At 39.1% G+C, this 19913-nt stretch overlaps 1 protein-coding gene and 2 non-coding genes across 3 annotated transcripts; 2 read left to right on the top strand and 1 right to left on the bottom strand.

The window, feature by feature from the left end:
* Positions 1-1460: 1460 nt before the first annotated feature.
* On the bottom strand, positions 1461-18202 carry LOC140941017 (uncharacterized). Its single transcript, XM_073389964.1, has 19 exons — positions 17784-18202; positions 16983-17065; positions 14920-15037; positions 14492-14566; positions 13405-13493; positions 13063-13136; positions 12238-12314; positions 11881-11964; positions 11446-11519; positions 11017-11094; positions 10761-10821; positions 8850-8934; positions 8163-8743; positions 6289-6448; positions 5566-5639; positions 4584-4661; positions 4007-4051; positions 3817-3906; positions 1461-1822 (listed from the first exon to the last, which is right to left on the bottom strand). The coding sequence occupies exons 1-19, from the start codon at positions 18189-18191 to the stop codon at positions 1586-1588; spliced, it is 2571 nt and encodes an 856-aa protein (XP_073246065.1). The 5' UTR covers positions 18192-18202; the 3' UTR covers positions 1461-1585.
* On the top strand, positions 9419-9491 carry Trnak-cuu (transfer RNA lysine (anticodon CUU)). The gene has a single exon. It is a non-coding gene; the product is annotated as a tRNA-Lys (tRNA).
* On the top strand, positions 9706-9778 carry Trnak-cuu (transfer RNA lysine (anticodon CUU)). Its single transcript has one exon. It is a non-coding gene; the product is annotated as a tRNA-Lys (tRNA).
* Positions 18203-19913: the final 1711 nt, after the last annotated feature.

Below are 19913 nucleotides of genomic sequence, written 5' to 3'. Positions count from 1 at the left end.
AATAAATTCCCTACGATTGTTTGAAGTTTTATTTTTCACATCTAGAAAAAAGGAAACCTAAGTATGTGATGGAGAGAGGAATAAAAAAAATGTCACTTTGGTAAAATAATACTAAAGCCCTTGTAATTTCGAAAAGGCTCAAGTTCCCTAAGATGACCAAACAGATACAAATTGTATAGCGTCGCTTAAAATACATTTCTAGAGAGGTCTAAAGGTACTCTGGGTAGCCTAAAAAGTGTTTTCGCTGCATTTGGGAGGAAACTGTCGTTGGGTGCCCCTGAAATGTAGCTCTTGCTGTGCGTTTTACCCTACCATATTTACAATGCATTTCAAGGCACATATTACAGGCAGTCCTTTTATTGTAAAGCCGACAACGGGGCAACCTGGCACAGGGAAACTGGAGCGAGCGAAGGAGCAGAAAAGGATCAAGCTCGTCTCGCTCGTCTCCGGGGACTCTCTTTTATTTGCCTCATGCGTATACGAAGCAGAAATTGAAATACGCCTGTAATTCATTTTTATACCCAGATTTGTGTCAGCTTAAAGCCTGCCTTTAACTTACTCAACACGGTGACGATCAAGTCGAGAGTATGATCTCTTGAAACGACACACTTATCATGTCTCTGGATCCATCAGCTTATATGTTGTAGTTCAATTTTATTCTTGGTTTAAATTTTATTTCCCTTGTTTTCGGGGTATAGTAATAATGTAAGATAATGAGTGTGAAACAAAGAAAAATAAAATTTAAACCACGAATAAAATTGAACCACAACATATACAACTACTAGTACCATTCAGGTCCTTTTCCTTTTGTCGCGTTTCACTAAAAGGTGTGCCGATCGGACGCCTCCACACCTTCTTAAATAAATGACTTTGTTCGCATCCGGTAGATACAGAAACTTCTTGTAAGTGAACCTGATAGCTATATGCTTGCAGGTAATTCTTTTTTATTTTCAGCTCTCTTAATCGCTTTTTCAGCCATCCAATCACACGCCCTTGACAATCTCTTTGCCTTGTTTCTACACCTCGCCGCATTCATCTCAGTTACGGAGCTTCCCATTTACAGAAACCACCCGGTTAGAAATCTTGTTCATTCACCATTTTCACCGAGACAATAATGCACCTTGTTTACCCCACAAAATTTTGCATAACCACTGTTTCTAAGAGAAATCGAAGACAATGGTTATGCAAGATTTTGGGGGGTAAATAAGGTGTATTATAGTCTCGGTGCAAATGACGTGGTGGAAGAACGAAACGCCACAAAGTATTTCCACATCAGCTGAACAGACTAAAAAGAGTCGAAAAATTGCATCGCCTTAAATCACAGCTCATATTTCTGAAAGTTTCCACACCATTTGATTCTCCAACCAGAATTTCTGTTTTTTTCATGTAAATGGTAAGGAACCCATGGTCTCTTCGTCTCAACTGAGTTGAAGTAGCTTACGTGTAGCCGCACCCTTCCCTCGGGGGGAGGGTGCGGCTACACGTAGGCTAGAGTTGAAATGACTCCTCACTCAAATGGAAAATCGGGTGACTGAATCCGTACAGTAACTTGAGTTTCTCTTCTGACCACGTCAGGTCAAAGACTTCATAAACTATAGGAATCATCATTCTTTCTTTGCATTTTTCTAATGGCTTCCTTCAGGTCTTCTCCAAGAGACATGTCTCGTTTGGTTTTTCTGTGAACCATAAGATCTTCCATTCTTCTAGAATATGTAGGTAGTTCACGAATAAGAGTTTTTATAGTTTTACGACGATAAGCATCCCAGTTAACTTTGTCTTGTAGACTTTTCTGGAGTAAGTCGTCATTTGGATAAGGAGTTTCCTGTAATACAGAACACAAAGTGACCAAGTAAATCATGGGGTGCCGTTATATCTATGGGGGGTCTAATACAACTAGGGCAATTCACTAAAAGACCAGAACTCAGTCTGTCAATGGAGCAGTTGTAACAGTACCACGTAATAGTACTGTTGAAGAGATCCTTCATATAAAGGGTCAAACTACAGGATTTCATCCACAGTCTCAAAACTTAGAAGAGCAACTTACAAAAAAATACCACGATGTAAAAGTACTTCTACCTACAGACCCAAAAGTTACTGAACCACTTTATACAGCACGAGCCTTAACTAGCACTAGGCCCGGTGGAAGTACCACCAGAGAGGTTTGATTTGAATAGCCATCTCAAAGGATTTCACCCACAGACCAAAAAGTTAGGACTCCCTTAACTTGAACAGCACAATAAACAGTATACCATGTAAAACAACTGTTAAGGAGGTTTTATTCGAAATGTTGCACCATGGAATATCCTCTGACTCAAAATTTAGAATCAGTTTATACAGAGTAATAAATAGCGCCATGTAATGTACTAGAGATTTCATTCGAATGGTCACACTATAGGATTTCGTCTAAACTTTAAAATTACGTCAGAACTACTTTACATGTTTCCATCATTGACTCGAGGGTCTAGGGTTCTGGTGTCCGAGAAGCTTCAACAAATGGACGTGCAGTTAACTTCAAACAAAATCTAACAAAGTACTGGCTAGTCTAGTAGAGACGTGTGATTTAACAGCCCGTATCAAAAGAATCCATGTTCATGCACAAAACCATGAAAATATCTAGTGCCAAATAAGCTGAGTATTAATCCACCAAAAAATCCGGCTACAACATTTTTCAACTTTCATCCCACAACTACATTGTGATGCATGGGAAGTGTAGATTAATTTAATTACTTCCTTGAAGAGTGCGGCGTCATAATGATAATATCCAGCTCCTCAGTCATTCGTGTGGTCTGTAATATCCGAATTCCATTTTACTTGAAGAAGTCCTTTTTCGAAAGGACGTTATGGCAGTTGAAGAGAGAGAGAGAGAGAGCTCTGAGGTGATTTTTGGAGTCCTTATTTTATAAATTAATTTGTTCATAAGTGCCGAGTAGATAAGTAGGCGCTCCTATGTGATTCTCTCTAATTAACGAAGGGCTGGTTCTTCAAACGCCCGGAGGACTGGGGAGTCCGCGCCTGTCACTTTCTCTCGCGCTTTTAAATTATATTCAACTCATGATGTGATTCGTTCAGTTTGATTATCGTCCAGCTCCCGGTTGTCAGTTCAAACGCTGGATAGCCCTATTCACTGGATAAATCACTATCCATCTACGTATTAGACAAACTAATTGCGTTACGCTCTGGATAGCCTGTCTCAGGCTCTCAGTCAGTGTGAACGAGCGAAAAACGGCGGGAAGATCCACCTCACCTTCTCTCCCCAGTCCACACGCGGCTTTTTGCACATTTTTTCGATCTGTTCTCCCCACCTTCTTGGACTCTGGAACAGGCTACCCTCTGGATAGAGATTTATCCGGTAAATGGCGCTATTCACCTTTTTAACACCTGGGGTCAGTTCTAAATTGGTCAAACTTTGATCAGATCCTCTTGTGGGCATTGCAATTGATTTAGTAGAGTTACTTCGGCTTTAGGTTTACTTCATTCCTTAAAGGAGCTATGTCATCACGTGACTTTCACATATTTCGCGCTCGGTCATTATGCTGGCTGAAAATGATCGGTTTTTAACCTTTTTTAAGCTATTTTTTTGCCATCATAGGAGTTTGACTTAAAAAGGAGGCCCATTAAATTTCCACCCTGGCCATCACAGACATTTACTATCTTGTAGTTGAGGTATATCAGTAGATAAACATTATTTTCAGGGTTTCTTTCATTCCGATGTGCTTTAAGGGTTGTAGAGTCTGAGTACGAAAAAATCATGACTGCTCCTTTAAACCCGAACGCTAAATGGCTCAGTTATGAGAACGAAAACACTCTTTACCGTACCGTGACTAGAAGTCGCCTCTTTATCGCGTCAGAGCAGTGGCTGAGAAAAAACTTCTTGGAAATCATAATACATTCTGCCCCGTTACTGACCTAACAAGAAATTTAAAAGAAGTAAAACGACATCATTGTGATCACAATGAATAAGATATGAAAGGGATTGAGAAGAACTGTGCATATACGCAGTACTAACCAAGCTCAAGCTGGGCTGTTCGTCGAATACCATGGATGACACTCCCTAGGAGATAACACAAAAGAGGTGTACAATGAATGGAAACATCAACTGAACAATCTTTGTTGAAGATTTACAGAGGTATTCTGCACTCCACCATGTTTGAAAGACCACATTAAACATTTTGCACTGCATTTAACTTACATATTCACTACAAAAGCTCTATTGACTTCACACCATGCAAACACTTAGACATAAAAGTGATGAATCATGAGACCATGATTGGCAAAGTACATTGGGCGCACTTCTTTTTCTTTTTTCACTTACTTTATAACACAGTTTGTACTTATTTCATTCACTTGATTATGAAGTGTGTACTATCGTATTGTGCTTAACGGGATTGCATTAGGATAAGTACTAGGACGAAAATTGCTCTTTGTTGGTGACATTTAATTGAAAAACTGCTTGGTGTAAGAATAACGATCTCTTTCCTACTGCTGATTCAACGGAACAATCTTCATTGGCTCATCAAAAGAAGACTACTTTGGTCTCACAGTGTAGTAAAACAAAGATATAAACATCTAGCAATTATTCTTACAAAACAGTCTCCTTTTTGAAGAAGAGCGACTTGAACAAACATAGGGTGTAAATCGGCCTCTGTGATGCGAACTTCAGTCTAATAATAAAAAATGAAAATAAATAAATAAATAATAATAATAATATATATTTTTTAATAATAATAATGATAATATGAAAATGGACCAACTCAGTTTCGTGGTCGGTTGTAAGTGGGTGGCATGATGGACTAGTGCACCGTAATTTTTAGGGAGTTATTATAACTCCAAAAATGGAGTAAACATTTTAGGTACAGGATAACCCCTTTTTGGGGGTTATTCTAACTCCTAATTTAACTCCGAATCTGGGGTCATTTTTACTCCTGAAAAAGAGTTCTTTTTACTCCCAGTCTGGAGTTAAAATAACTCCGAAGTGGGGTTACTTTTACTCCTTACATGGGCTGCTTTTACTCTTTTTGGAGTTAATCTAACTCTGAAAGTGGAGTAAAAATTTTAGGTACAGGATAACTCCTTTTTTGGGGTTATTTTAACTTTTCAATAACTGGGGTCACTTTTAGTCCTGAAAAAGAGTTCTTTAAACTCCTTTTTACTCCATGAAAATTACTGTGTGGCGATAAATTTGTGTACGTAGCAGTCGTAAAAATGGAGGGAAGAAGAGGGAGAATTAATGCGACGCCACACCTCTCTCTAAAGCAGTCTAACTGGAAACTAACTGGGATGAAGTAAATGACTTACATAGCTCTCGTGTTAAATGTTACAGTTTTTTTCGTCTGTGTATTACACTGCTTTAAATACCCTTTTTTATTCTTAAAAGAATAAGAGATTTAATTAAACACGGATATCCACGTAATAGATAGTAAATACTGCATATACACTTTTGAGCGCATAATGCACAACCAAGATAAAGATGGCTGACAGTCATCGAAACTTAAGAGTTTTCTTGGCTATGTTTTGAGAACATTTAAATAGATAGTAGAGAGCTCAATCCTGACTACTGATGCTGACCTGCCTTTGCTCGCCCTCGTCAATAACTGAAACTTTGTGTAAAGGAAGTTTCTTTTCCTCTTCAGTTAATTCCTCTGAAATACAATGATAAATCGATTACCACTTGGATGGTTATGATTAAAAAGAGATCAGTTTTGAATTAATCGAAATACAGTCGCTTTTACTTTTCACTTGCGCTTTGAATACGAAATAAAACAGAACGACTGCACTAAGCCAAATAAAGTCCACTAGGGTTTGTGAAGAGCTGGAGAGACGACACGCATTGTACAAAATATGGTATAGGCTCCACAACGAAACACACTGAGCGAAACCAACGGAACCAGCTATAGCTGCCCTTTTAGGAAAACACCTTGCCTTATGACGCAAAGAAGTAAAACTAGAACACAAACCAATGTGACGCATAACCTAAGTATCATGAGAATGGAGGCTCTCTTTCTAATTCAGATTCGCTCTTTTTTTTCGTTTCCCTCTGAGTCCAGGAGGGCTGCTAAATCAGTTCAGTGAGCTTTAAATATGTGAACTTTTTCATCTGAGCAATGGGAAAATCTCGTACCACGTACACAAACTCGGGAAGAACATATTGTTGTCATGATTAAACTCAGCATCATAACAGAATAGGAAGTTTTTAGCAAATTTGAAATGGCATCGACAAATTTAATCCATCCTATTAATCTAATTAATGTATATTTTGGGGGAAGAACACTTTCTATCCATACTGCTTACCTGCTGGGGACGTCACTGTCGATTTTGTCCTGACCTTGCTGATTCGTCTCGATGAATTTTGTGAGTGAGCCTTAGGGCGAGAGTAGGATTCGGATCTAGGCCTCTGGTCGTGTTCTGCTTGCAAAGAACTGAATCGAGGACGTAGTGGTGTTGACAATGTCTGAAAACAAATCAGATGACAGAATAGAAAGTGCTACTATGTGTTGAGTTTGCTGATTTCAGGTTCTGTCCTTCAAAAGTTGGATAGCGCTGTCTACTAGATAAGTATTTCTGGTTTTCAAAAAAGATCAAAATAAAAATCAAAACCGTTCAATAGATAAAGTCCAGAATCTTGGAAATCAAAGGAGGTAAATATGCAAAGATCCTCGACAAGATTCAGGTCACAAGAATATTCTGTATACTAGATATCAGAAAAAAATGTTTTACCCACATTTATAGAGATTTGTATGGAGACGCCATGCTGGTGCCCACCTGGATGGGCACCAACATGGCGGACGGAAACCAACAAAAACATCTGTGATCGAGTTTTGGTACAAAAGCGTGAATTTATTCCTAGGGGAACTCATACACATTAAAGTAATACTTTTTCTAATCCATGAAATGTTTAGGTAGCAAAATTCCCCAAAATACACCATTTTTTTAACCTACGTAACAGCTCTCTCGGCCGTCATGTAAATGCAACGTCACGCAAAAGCTTAAAAATTCAAGCGTACTCTATCACAATTTTGAAGCGAAAATTTGCATGAAAATTAGTTTTCAGCTGCTCTAATACATCATGAAAGTAAAATCTCAGTAGGATCAATAGTTATGTATTTTGAATTTTAGTGACGTCATGTGAAAACCAACAATTAGGGAAACAAGTGGAGCCTTTTTGAACAACTGTGGGACCTGAATGATCAATGATCTTGAGGTCGACGCGCTCACTTGGAAGTATGTAGACGACACGACTATCGCCCAAACGATACCGCGAGGTTTGACTAGTGATGTTCAAAGCGCAGTTTCCGCTGTTGAGGCGTGGTCGATCGAAAATAGGATGGAACTGAACGCTGACAAATGCAAGGAGATGCGCATTGACTTTAAAAGGAACACTCACAATTTTCCACCAATTGTGATAAATGGCAAGGAACTATCAGTATCAAACAGTGTAAAAATCCTAGGAGTCACTATTAGCTCAGATTTAAAATGGAACGAACACATCTCAGAGTGCATTAAGAAAGCGAACAAGCGCCTTTATTTTATTGTTCTTCTAAAGCGCGCCAACGTTCCACTGAGCGACATTGTAAATTTTTACTGCACCGTGATAAGACCTGTTTTAGAGTACTGTGCGCCAGTTTTTCATCATGCGCTTCCACAGTATCTTAGTGACGACATCGAACGAGTGCAAAAGAGAGCGCTCTCCATCATTTGTCCTTATGCGTCGTATTCAGAATGTTTGGTCAGGTTCGATTTAGTAACCTTTTATTCCAAGTATGTGTACATAATTTTTTTTGGACTAGTTTGTACCTAGTTATATATAGAGAGTTTTTCGCATTTTTATAGAAATGTTTTTTGTTATAATTTCAATTAGTATTTATATTTTTGGAATTTATTTAATCTTAGTTTTAAGTAATTGTAACGCAATTCAGTCTACGGACTGCCATGTTCGATATTTTAATAAACTATCTATCTATCTATCTATGATTATTCAAATCCCAAAATGCTCACTAAACGATAGCAGCGCATGTTGCAAATGCAAATCCAATTTCATTTGCATGCCTTTTTTCATGGAACGAGACTAGGTTTAGGAATATAAACTACTGGAACTAAAAGAACATAAAAATGAGAGCTACACCTACAACAATAAAAATTCTTATTTTAAGTATCAAAATCAGTACCGATGAAGGATGGGTTTCCTCTTCAACAGTTGGTAAAGGTGGTTTGCTGTTGCTCCTTTCTCTCTGATCTGGGGTTAATCGTTTCTGTAGGCGCCTGGGCAGTTCACAACCTGACACTTTTCTTGTCTGCCCTCTGTCTTCACCTGAATCACGAAATGTATCTCGTAATCCCTGCTCGCTTGAAGCCTTTCTCTTTGAAACGATCAAGTTTTTAAGATTCTCTGTATGTTCTACTGAATTCATAATAACAGACGTTCTAGGGGCACTGACCACACCGCTTCGTCTACCGGTCGGCGGCGAAGGCGTCCGAAAGTCAATTAACTTGATGGAACCCTCTTCAAAAGAAATGTCTGATTTTTCAGGAGTGGCGAACAGTTTTTGGGCAGCAGCGACTTTGTCAATGGCCGAAATATCGGTATTCAAGTTTGCCTCGTTTCCAGAATCATCATCCGCGTCACTGTCTTGCGTGATCAAACCCGTCCTGAGATGTAGCTTGGGTAACAGTAGCGTCACTACTGACAGTTTTGCCTTAACTCTTTCCAGCCTGTCACGTGATGAGGCCTTGGGAACCTGGCTTTTAACTGCAAATAAAAATAGCGAAGACAGTCAATAACAGATTCACTAACTGTAAAGAAAAATTAACTACCAACCAACAAGTATAGTTTACGTATGTGAATGAAATCGTACCATTTTCGAATCCTACAACTCTGTCGTTGTGTTGTGTAAGGCAGCTTTTTACATGTCTTAACTTCTTCAACACCTGACAACTTCCCTATCACAAATCAAGAAAAATAAATTATTGAACTTCTGTGCAAATTTAAAATCAGATGAACATCGCAGACATGGTGTACATCTACGATCGGGACTACGCCTCACTACCTTACCACCTTTATTGCTACTTAATGTGTGGTGTTTCACTAATTAAAAACCGTTTCTTTAAGTTTCCCTGGCGATGGCAACGATAATATGCAAAGAAGCTTTTATGTAAAAAGCAATTAAATGTGGCTTTACATTACTAAATGCTTTCGGTCTAAGCATATAGAGCTTTGTCTATTTTAAACAATGACATGTTTTCCCTAAGATGCGCTGAAAGTAGTCGACTTATATTATAATTAAGGCAAGCAGCAATACCACCCATCGTGGCAATAGCAGGGGAGTTCTCCTAGTCAACAATACATTTTAATTATTCATTATTCAGCAGACTTTCAATTCGGTCTAACTACAAATGTATATTTTAAATCTAATAATCTGTGTGCGCCCGGCTAGCTCAGTCGGTAGAGCATGAGACTCTTAATCTCAGGGTCGTGGGTTCGAGCCCCACGTTGGGCGGAAGTTTTTTTTTGTCAATTTCAAAGGGCGAAAAAGTACGTTTTTACTGTCTCCTTTCTGTTCGGATGGTAAGTTCTTAGAGCGTTTCTTCTTAAACATTTGTGTCCACTTTTGCGGCCTAAAACTGAAAAAGGTGACTCATATCTATGACCTATAGGCAGTTCAAGACCAAACCATGACTAGTTTTACGCTTTGACTCTGTGGATCTGTGTGCGCCCGGCTAGCTCAGTCGGTAGAGCATGAGACTCTTAATCTCAGGGTCGTGGGTTCGAGCCCCACGTTGGGCGGAAGTCGTTTTTTTTTCTGTCAATTCAAAGGGCGAAAAAGTATGTTTAAACTGTCTCCTTTTTGATGGGATGGTAAGTTGTTAGAGCGTTTCTTCTTAAAAATGTGTCCAATTTGGCGGCCTAAAACCGAGAAAGGTGACTCATAGCTATGACTCTATAGGCAGTTCACGACCAAACTGTGACTAGTTTCCATCTGTGACTCGCAGCACGCTGTTAAGAAAACGCCTGGAGATAGCAGCTCATAAAGGGTTATAAAGGGTTGGACTTAGTCAGTCAAATTTAATCCAGTGAAACTCTTGTCAAGGTTTCTTGATATTGTGAGAGGTCTGAACCCAGGGATCATTTCACAAGTATAAGTTGAGCATGACCGTCCGCGTGAACGTAGTCCAGGGGACGGTCAATTTTTATAAAACTTTAACAAGTGCAATTTACAAGTTTAGCTATTGTTTTCAGACTCTAAAACAATGACTTCAAAGTGTAAATCACACTTGTAAAAGTTTTATTAAATTGAACCACCTGAATAGGGCTGTTCTTGACAGTGACTGACGTTTCGATAACCTGTTCGGTAGTCATCTTCAGGGTCAAAGTGAGTTGTATCACGTCAGTTGATGTTATCAAACTCTGCTTATCGACCTGATTGGTCAATTAGGTCGCGATGTTATTGGTCGTCTGTCAGCCAAGCGGTGATGTTATTGGCTATGAAGACTTCGGCGTAGTGTCATTGGTGCGTTTCGATTTGTCTATTGTCACATTTAGGCAGTCGTTTATTGCTAGTCTGATTGTCGCTTGTCCAGTCATTCTCTCGTAGTAAGTTTTTCTTGAGTCCGTCAATGAGTCGTTTCAAGTTAATAACAAAAGAAAATTGTCCACGATTAACTAAAGATAACATTTCACGTGTTAGTCCATTCGTCTTGAAGAATGAAAAAACAATGTTATTCACCATGAACAACAGTAAAAGAGAAAAAGATAAATGTATAAATACCGATTTTATGATGTAAATCCAGTCCGAATGATTACTGTCTTTCACAAGGACAGAGCCACTCCTACGAGAAAGTTAGACAGAAATAAGGCGTACCTCTTTTATTTTGGGTGTACCTCCTTTATCCTTTATTGGGTGTATATGAGATTTGGTTGCGAACTATACGTTTAACTGTGGAGTATCAATTACATAAGTAAATAAATAAATAAATAAATAAATAAATAAATAAATAAATGAATACAAAAGCGAATTCTTGTACCTGAAGAAATGAAAGAGACATTTCTTTGGATTGCTAGCCATAAGCTCCACAGGCCATCCCTTTAAGAAATCAATGTTCCTAAAAGACAGAACCACTCAGCTTTGACTCAGGCAGGGTAGAAAACTTGTATGAATGATCTTATTTGAATAGCGATTTCCCTTTTACATTCATTAGACCGATCTGAGAGGTTTTCGGAAATTAAGGTAGCTATCATGTTTTTAAGGTACAACAAAACCTTGATATGCAAAGATACTCTTAGCCAGTGCATTGTGTTGTAAGTTTCACCCTAGAGAAGCATTCACCGCGTTTCTTACTTGATGAAAGGTCACACGCGTACGTCTCTTATTTGATAATAATATTTTCAATGGAGGAGTATTATAATAAAAACTGGTTTTATTACTAACAACGTATCAGGACGTTATAGCTTACTGAATAAACTTTTGGTGATCAGGGTCAGTTATGTTCTTGATTCCACCGGCCAGCATAAATATATCAACGAAGTCCTGTTAAAATAGGAGAGAAAAGAGCCGTGTACTTAAAGGTGTATCTTATCCAGTTTATAGCGAAAATGTCGTAGGTCACAAACGAGATAGTCTGGGTGTCAGGGACTCAGCTTCATGAGCTGTTTCTGGTTCTGGTAGAGTCTTTATAGTGACCCACAGCCTGCGATATCATGCCCCCCCTGTTTCTCTATTATGTCTTACGCGGGGAAAAAAGGCATGATCGCACGCAGGAACCGGTTCCACCACTTGGGCTTCGGCCTACGGACGACCCTAAAGCATCCTGCCGCACCCAAGACACCGGTGTCCAGGGTAACGACGAGCAAAATGGTCAATGTAGGCATAAATATACTCTCATTCAAACCTCCTTTGAGATGACCAAAAGTTCAATTGGTTCCCTTGAGATTACAGTGGACTGGCGCCGAGTATCATGAAGGATGGCCAATTCCTACAAGAGAGGAAATAAAGAGATCAATGAGCATTCTATTTTTTAAAAATCTGCCCGGCAAGTGTTTATTGCAGCCCGTTCACAGCGCTGTCAAATGTTTGAGTTAGTCTATCCGCCATATAGCTGCCCGTTTTTTCTCCAGATGGAAAACGTACTTCAGTACATGACGCAAGATTTTACTATAATTACCAATAAGAAGAAACAAAAAGTTCGAGTTTAAGCTTAGCAAAATAAAATAATAGATATCAAGCACTAAATATTAACAGTACATACTCCAAAACTATCTCCACGGCGTAAAAAGTGAACTGTTCGGGCGAAGTTTTCGTGTTCTTCCATAACTGTAACGACAGCTGAAGATGGAAACCATGTAATCAATGTCGTGTATAAAGAAGTTTAATTTCCCTAATGTTACTTGCCGGTGTGAAGTTAAGTTTGACCGTCTGGCCATTCTGAGCACTGATAACTGATCATGATATTCTGCTACTCCCCATCCTCAACCAATTCCCCCCTTACCTCCCAGGAGAGTGTCGTACGTAGTAGCTCCAATTTGAAAGTGAAAGGTGGCACACGAAGGAAAGTGATCGCAAAATGTTTGATATTAACGAGAGATAAGGCCTTGAAAGAGCTGACGACGAGGCCTTCCTACATCACAGACGTACGGGTTCATATCAGATGACCCACCACAGTGGATTGTCAGATGATCATCTTTGCCGAAATTTGATTTAGCCTTATCTGACTGTGGAAAAAATACGACAATTTCTAGAGGACCTGTAGACTTAAGATTTGAGTCCAACGCGTCACCACTACGTCACCGCCAGTTCGACAATAATTTACACAATGGGCGTTGGGCAGCGAAATCCGTCGCCAAAAAATCCTGGACAAATCTATCTGCGCGTCGGGGAAGGCTTAAGGCAAAGAGCAATTTGATTCCCTCTTCCATTTGTTTCCTTACACAAGAGGTATTGGAATTTTTGTCGAAAGCAGAGGGTACTATCACTCCTTTTTCAATGATGTGTTTACGGTAGTCCGGAACACTGATGTCTATCTATCTGTACTCAGGAGAGTGATTGGAACTGCAAGTAAACAGGCCCGACTAACCTGAACCTGACAGCACGAAGTAGAAGGCCTGTGGTATATGCCCTTGTCTCAGGATTGCTCTCTTGGCTTGGTGCCTTTGACGGAAAGCAATACACCATAAAACATTCAGTAAACTTGGTCAATAACGAAGTCTTTGTATTCAATTAAATTCCATAACTTAACATAAATCATTTAGCTAGAACAGTCGCGTCAAAAAAATGCCCACATCTCTTTCTTCATAATCGGATTCAAACCAACTTATTTCAGTTCGTACACCACAAAAATGAAGGGAAGGAGGAGACACAGTAGAAAAAATTCTTGTAGTTGTAGAAAGCTGATTAAAAACATGAGAAGGAGGCTTACGTTTCAAACCATCCAACTTTTATCAGTTTGTGTTGAATTCTCTGTGGATATTCAGCAAACGAGCGAATTGACCGCAAAGAAAAAAGAACCTGGAAAAAAAAAATAGTCAAGTACTAAAATTATACTTTTTTAACTAGTCTTTTATAGAAATATGACTATAACTAACTGATTTGGTCACAAAACAACGAAAGTGGTGGATTTATCATGGCTTGCGGGGCAGGTACTCGAAAGGACGTTAAAGTGAAATGTCGATCGCACAATTGTCCCACTGCACGCGACGATTGTCCCATTGAGCACCTGTCCACAGACTCAGGGCTGTTTACATAGAGGAAAAAGACCCTAGCACTGAGAACATCCTAGAGGGCGGATAATCCTTGTGCCATATGTTTTCCTGTATTCAGTTTACATGCAACGCGCGCGGGTTGTAGTTGTTCCTAGCGCTCGGACATCCCTAATACTTGGATCGGATCTTCCTAGCTGAGAGGCAGGAAGATCCTAGCACGAGGAAGATCCTAGCACCATGTAAACTGCTTTTGCCAGGAAGAACCTAGTACCAGGTGTAAACCAGATAAAAATGGCGGTAGGTCGTTCCGTGGGTAATCACGGCAATAAAAGTCGACAATTTTGTTTGGCGACAACCAGCTGATGAACTGCCATCTACTGCTGAAAGGTAGTTTTTAACGTTAGTGAAGACGGCGGAAGGGCCCAAATTGCATTTTCGTTATTGTCGCCAGCCTTCATTTTTTCCTGTCCTACATGGTGATCACACGGAGCAGAATTTCTGCATGCAAACATTCTCGGATTTTCCTGTTGCCACGAAATTCCTCCCTCCATATAAACGGCGCCGTATTTTGTCAGCACTCAAAGAGACATACACCTTGAGTCTGTGCCAAACACCTGACAGCATGCAGTTTGGGGTAAACATGTATCATTAGTAAGCGTAATTTGAAAAAACACTTTGAAGAAGCCAATTGAATCAGAGGACAGCTCTGAAAACGCGTTAGAGTCGAGAAAACAAAAGCGACTGACTTGAGTTTTGTTTTGTTCTAGCTTCCGCCCGTTTAAGGACGAGGAAGGAAACACTAACCTTGGCTAATTGCTGTTCTGTTCTTTGTCCAGGGTGAACAGATAAAATAAGCTTCACTTCTGCTGATACTCTCATCTACAAAGAACAAATAGGTTGCTATTTAAGCTTCCAGCGAACTGCTCGGCAGCGTAGCAGGTGTAAATAAAAGCGCGGAAAGTCAGGTGACCTCCAGAGATGTTAGTTCTGGAAGTGCATCTCTGGAATGTCGGGGTAGAGAGAACAACCCACCGGTGCAATGTGATTCAATAAAGTAGAAATGTGTTTAGAAATCTTCGAGCTTTGTTCGTAACTTATGGTGAACATAATGCTTGGGTCAGAGACAATATTCACTCGAGTGTTATCCAAATAGAAATAAATTTTCTTTTTTGCGCAATCAAGAGCTTAAGATTACGTGACAATATTTTGCGCAAGTTGTCGTAACCAGGTACCTTTCTGTTAGCTTTAAAGAATGACGCGTCAAAGGCCAGTTCAGCTTCCATTTGGTTTTCATTTTCGTTGATATACTGTGTGAACACGGTGTGAGCTAAGTTTTGTTCTTCGTTCTCTCTAATTGGATAGAAGACAAAACAAAACATACTTTTATGAATGCTCACATTACCGTGTTGTACCCAACTCTCTAGTCTGGCATATAAACTGTCAACTTTCAACTTCAACTTCAACTTTATTTAAATTTGAAAATATAGCAAGAGATCGTTGGGACTGGCCTGCAGTTAGCGAGGCTATTCGAGGCAGGCCAGGCTACATAATTTACAACAAACTAGACAAATACAAAGAAATTAGGCGTTATATAAGTATGTACATTTTACATTAAATAGATACGTTCTACTTAAATGCAAGGACAATAATTAAGGTGAAATTTTAAAAATAAAATACAATGAAAATAACGGACAAGAGAATTACTTTTTCATTTTCACGATGATCGTATCCACATCAATATATGAGTCTTCAGTTTCAAGGAAATCGAGTAGCATTTTTTTAGTGATCTTTTAAAAGCTTTTTTCGGTCTTTCTTTAAGAATTTGAGGTATCCCATTCCAAATTTTGACCCCAACACGCGAAAAAGCATTTCGTTTGACATTGAGTCGAGATTCTTTAGTATAAAAATGTTCAGAGGTTGAGGCACGTGTGTTGTAAGTATGAACACTAGAAATTCGAGAGAAGAGTTTCGAAATATTAACCGGAGCAGTGTTTTTATTTACATCATACATAAGACTACAAACGGATTCATAATATAGAGACTGTAAAGGTAGAATTTTTGCATTGACAAAAAAAAGTATTGCGTGGTCGTTTGTTTCAGCAAAATATATTAAACGCAGTGCGCGTTTTTGAAGGACAAGAATTTGGTCAAGGAAAGTTTTACACGCGTTGCCCCAAGAGATAAGACCATAAGTTAGATAAGGTGTAATAAGTGACTGATAAATATTTAAGAGGGTGCAAGTGGGAACAATATGCCTTAATCTCGCAATTAGCCCAATTGTTTTACTTATTTTATTTGCAACAGCGTGAATATGGGTCTTCCAAGATAGATTTTCATCAATTAACAGTCCAAGATATTTAATAAAGTTTTTGCGTTCAAGGGTAACCTTTTTATTGCTTTCATTGTCAAAAATATTGACCTGGGGATCATAGTTGAGTTTTTTTTGGTATGGACGAAAAATTACATAGTTTGACTTTTTAATATTCAGGGAAAGTTTGTTTGAAGTCAGCCAGTTATACAAGTTGTGTAATTCTGCATTTACTGTTAGTTCCAGTGTCTTTAAATCTTTATGAGCATAAAGAGCATTAGTGTCATCAGCAAAAAGGAAAAATTGGAGTTTGCTCGAACAATATTGGATGTCATTTATATAAAGCAAGAAGAGAAGTGGACAAATGTTACAATGTTTTTTCAGAGGAGATAATTAACATGAAATAAATGTCGCTGTCTTTTTTGATGGACTGAAGCGTCATCACTTGAGATAAGGATGGACAGCCTATCCATTTGAGAATCGCTAGAAGCTACAAGACACCAATTTTCGACTTTTAATATGGGGAAATAGTGCTACATAGTGGTAAAACTATCTACTTCATCATATCCTTTATCAGAAAGGAGTATTAAAATGCCTCCAATTTTGGGAGGACACGAATGAAGGCAATATAGTCGCAGATCACTTGTGTGAACCTCAACCCTCACCATTTCCAAATACCGTATTTCCTCGAATAAGCGAGGAGCCGCTTATTAAGTTCTCCTGTTGGTAATCGAGCGTGCATTGGTCCCATTATACAGTTTAAACGCAGAATTATCAATAAAGCGGCAATAGAAACAGATTTTCCTTGTATCCCTTCTATTAAAAAAAATAATGGGGGAGGGGAGGGTAGGGGGCGCTTGCTGATACTTTAGCCTATGGGTAGGCGCTTATTCGAAGAAAACCGGTAGACAGATCACTTAAAGGGTTAAAAACTATAACTTATTCGATGCATACCCAGAGAGAAAATAAAAAGAGCACCAGACTTACTTTTCGTATTTGTACTGACACAGTGAGGCAGACATTTCAACGATTTTCACCGCTCGACGAAACAACTCCTCTGGTGGAAGAAGCTGTCGAAGCAACGAAAATGAAAGAGCGAGATAGCCTACACAGAAAAATTCAAATCTCCTGCTTCTAAACAAAAATAGTTTTATAAAGGACTTTGTGAAAAAACAAAACCAGCCCCAAATCCCTTGATTCTCTCTAGATCTGATCGTTACAGTACTACGATCAATAGAGCCTGGATGGGCATTGGGCGTTTTTCTTTTCCGCTAACCCTTACTGAAGAAGTGACAAACTCAAGCTGTTTTCTTTGCTACAAACGAACAAAGAGGTTAGTTTTTAAAGAACTGTGGCGCTGGGTTAGTGGTGGAGTGAAACAAAATATTTTGAGAGAGAAAATTACCTATCGCAAAAAGATTGCAACAAAGTGTGACGATGGTTGAACAGCTTGAATTTTGTATGAGTAATTATGAGTCTCAATATTATTCTACTATTACCCCGAAAGAACACTCTAACTAACTTTCTCATATGGCTGAAAAGAGGGTAAGAGGAGCAAAACATCTAAACACAGAAATTAAAAACTTAAAAACTTGTGAAAAATCAAAACTATAGGTGCAGAGTGAACTTATGACTACTTGGAAACAAATCAGAGCGTGAGACGTGTTGATACCTTTGAGAGAGACTCAGCTATGCGCTTTCTCTTGCATTGCGTATTCTCTCTACCCACGTACGCAGTGAAAATGTAGCTCTAAGTTAAATTTGAGGTTTCTATAAGATCCTTTTTACCTTGTCAAAATACTGCCTTTCACCCGGTGTTCTGTTTTTACCCCAAGAGTCCATGGTACTCCTTCTGCGCCTGCGCATTTTCACTCCTACCTCCGCTAAATCACTCAATGTGTAAATGCTCATTCTTCGGCCTTTGGCAGAAGCCGTTTCGGATAGTGAGCTGCTGTCAGTGGGGTACACCGAACCCCTCCGAGGCCGCCCATGTTTTGCTCGGGAAATTCCGGCAGTTGCTCGTACGCCCGAATAGTCAACACTCGACGTTTTAGGTGTAAATCGTTTTAAACCCGAACTGTAGCCTGAACTAAGTGAAATGTTGTCGTCCATAGAAGTCACAGTTGTTATTGAATACGTTCGTTGGGACATGCGACCAGCTGATCGAACCTGGCGTATAGTATCTCCTTCTTCCATTTGAAATGAGGATTTTCTGCAAAGATCAAAGAAGTAATTACCGTAACTGTGACAGACTGCTACGAATGGAGCAGTTCGAAAAAGGCCTCGACGATCGGGGTTCGTCTTTCTAGAAAAAGTTTTTATATGGAGGGAACAACGAAAAAGCTGTACTTTATATCGCAAACTACTGATATTTGTTCTGGCTCGAATTGTCTGACTTGTCTGGGTAAATGAGCTCCTGAATAGGACTGTTGTTGCCAATGACTCATGGTTCTTCAATCTGTGCGGAAATTATCATTAGAATCAAGTGACTCTTTAACTCTGCTTTGAATCTGATAATGACATTCCGCATAGATTGTATTCATCCTACTTGCAGTGGATACTGTGAGCGAGCAAAAACTGAAATGCAGCCTTATTAGACAACTGTTCGTGAATTGCAGGACCTCGCATAGCATGCACTTAGGGTGGACGATCTACAAGAGGTTACAGAAGTTACTAGGAAGAAAGAGAAAGAGGGCAATAGGGAAAAGAATATTGTTGACGTAGCGACTTAGCTCGCTCGCTTAACAGACTATCATGAAAGCCATTTTTGTATTTAAAAATAGTTGCTAGCTCTATGACCAAAATCTTTACCATCCCAGGGAACCCCGTAGGAGTTCAGTAATCGGGACAGAATATTCATGAGCGGAATCTTCTTAGACTAAGTTTATAACGTCTTAAAGATCTCACATTTAGCTTTTCGGAATCAACTCATATCCCGTCAAATAAGTTTACACCGGGTCTCCGAGCCGGTGAGGCTGTTACAGTTCGGGGCAATGTACATGCAGTCCTACGTGAGATACGTACTTGATGGCTGATAGAGCTGTTCGACGAGGGAGCACCAAAATAAAAGAGGAGAATGTATTTTGAAATATTTAGTTTCAACGTTTGTGAATTACAGTGTAGTTAGGATCAGAAACCGTCGCGGCTATTTTCTGACGTAAGAACGGATTTTTTAGATCCAGAGATCCTTTCGGCGGTGAGTGATTTTAATATCAGGGGCACCCAACCAGAATATAGTTCAAAACCACTTAAACATAGCATTGTTAAACGTATTTTAAAATTTAAACGGTAGATATAGGCATATTTTTATCTCCTAAAAATTTTTCATCTGTTTGGATTTCCTAGATGAAAGTCTAGTGGTCCGAAAATTACAGGGATCAAAACTTACCTTTTCGAAAAATTCAGCCAGAAAAAAGGCTCCCGAAAACTGTTCTAGGTGACCTTTTTAGGGTAAAAATCCGTTACAAATGGGCAATTATACGATTTTAAGATGTTCGAAGATCCTAGGAGAGGCAGGCAAGCAAGAAATTCTACTGCAAATGTTCCGAAAATTCTACATCTCAAATCGTGTTCCGAACAAATATTTTCCAAAAATTGACTTTGGGTGCCCCTGTAATATGCCGCAACTGTTAATTAGTTATACATTAATTAAAGAAAATAGCTAATCCATTGATCATCTTCAAGAGAAATGAGCCACTGTTATCTTCTAATTAAAATAAAGACACTAGCAATACAACAGTTATAGTAATCAATTTAAATTAATGAAAGCATCGATGAAGAGAGAATGTAAATCCATCCGTGATAACAACAAATTATACCACTAAGCAGATTGTTTTGTTGCTTCTTTTAAAAACCATTCTGTTATTCAAAAAGGTTTGTTTATGTAAGCGGCCAACTATCCATGCTAGTAGTCAGTGC

This window comes from Porites lutea, chromosome 6 (genome assembly GCF_958299795.1).
Source record: "Porites lutea chromosome 6, jaPorLute2.1, whole genome shotgun sequence".
Classification (NCBI taxonomy): Eukaryota; Metazoa; Cnidaria; class Anthozoa; order Scleractinia; family Poritidae; genus Porites; species Porites lutea.
This window is presented reverse-complemented; position numbering and strand designations above follow the sequence as displayed.

Coding starts and splice junctions, on each gene's coding strand:
- LOC140941017 (XM_073389964.1), bottom strand. CDS start 18,191: ATGGAAGAAGGAGATACTATACGCCAGGTTCGATCAGCTGGTCGCATG. Junction 15,038..16,982: donor TGTCAGTACAAATACGAAAA/GTAAGTCTGGTG, acceptor CTATCCAATTAG/AGAGAACGAAGAACAAAACT. Junction 6,449..8,162: donor AGGAAACCCATCCTTCATCG/GTACTGATTTTG, acceptor ATTTGTTTTCAG/ACATTGTCAACACCACTACG.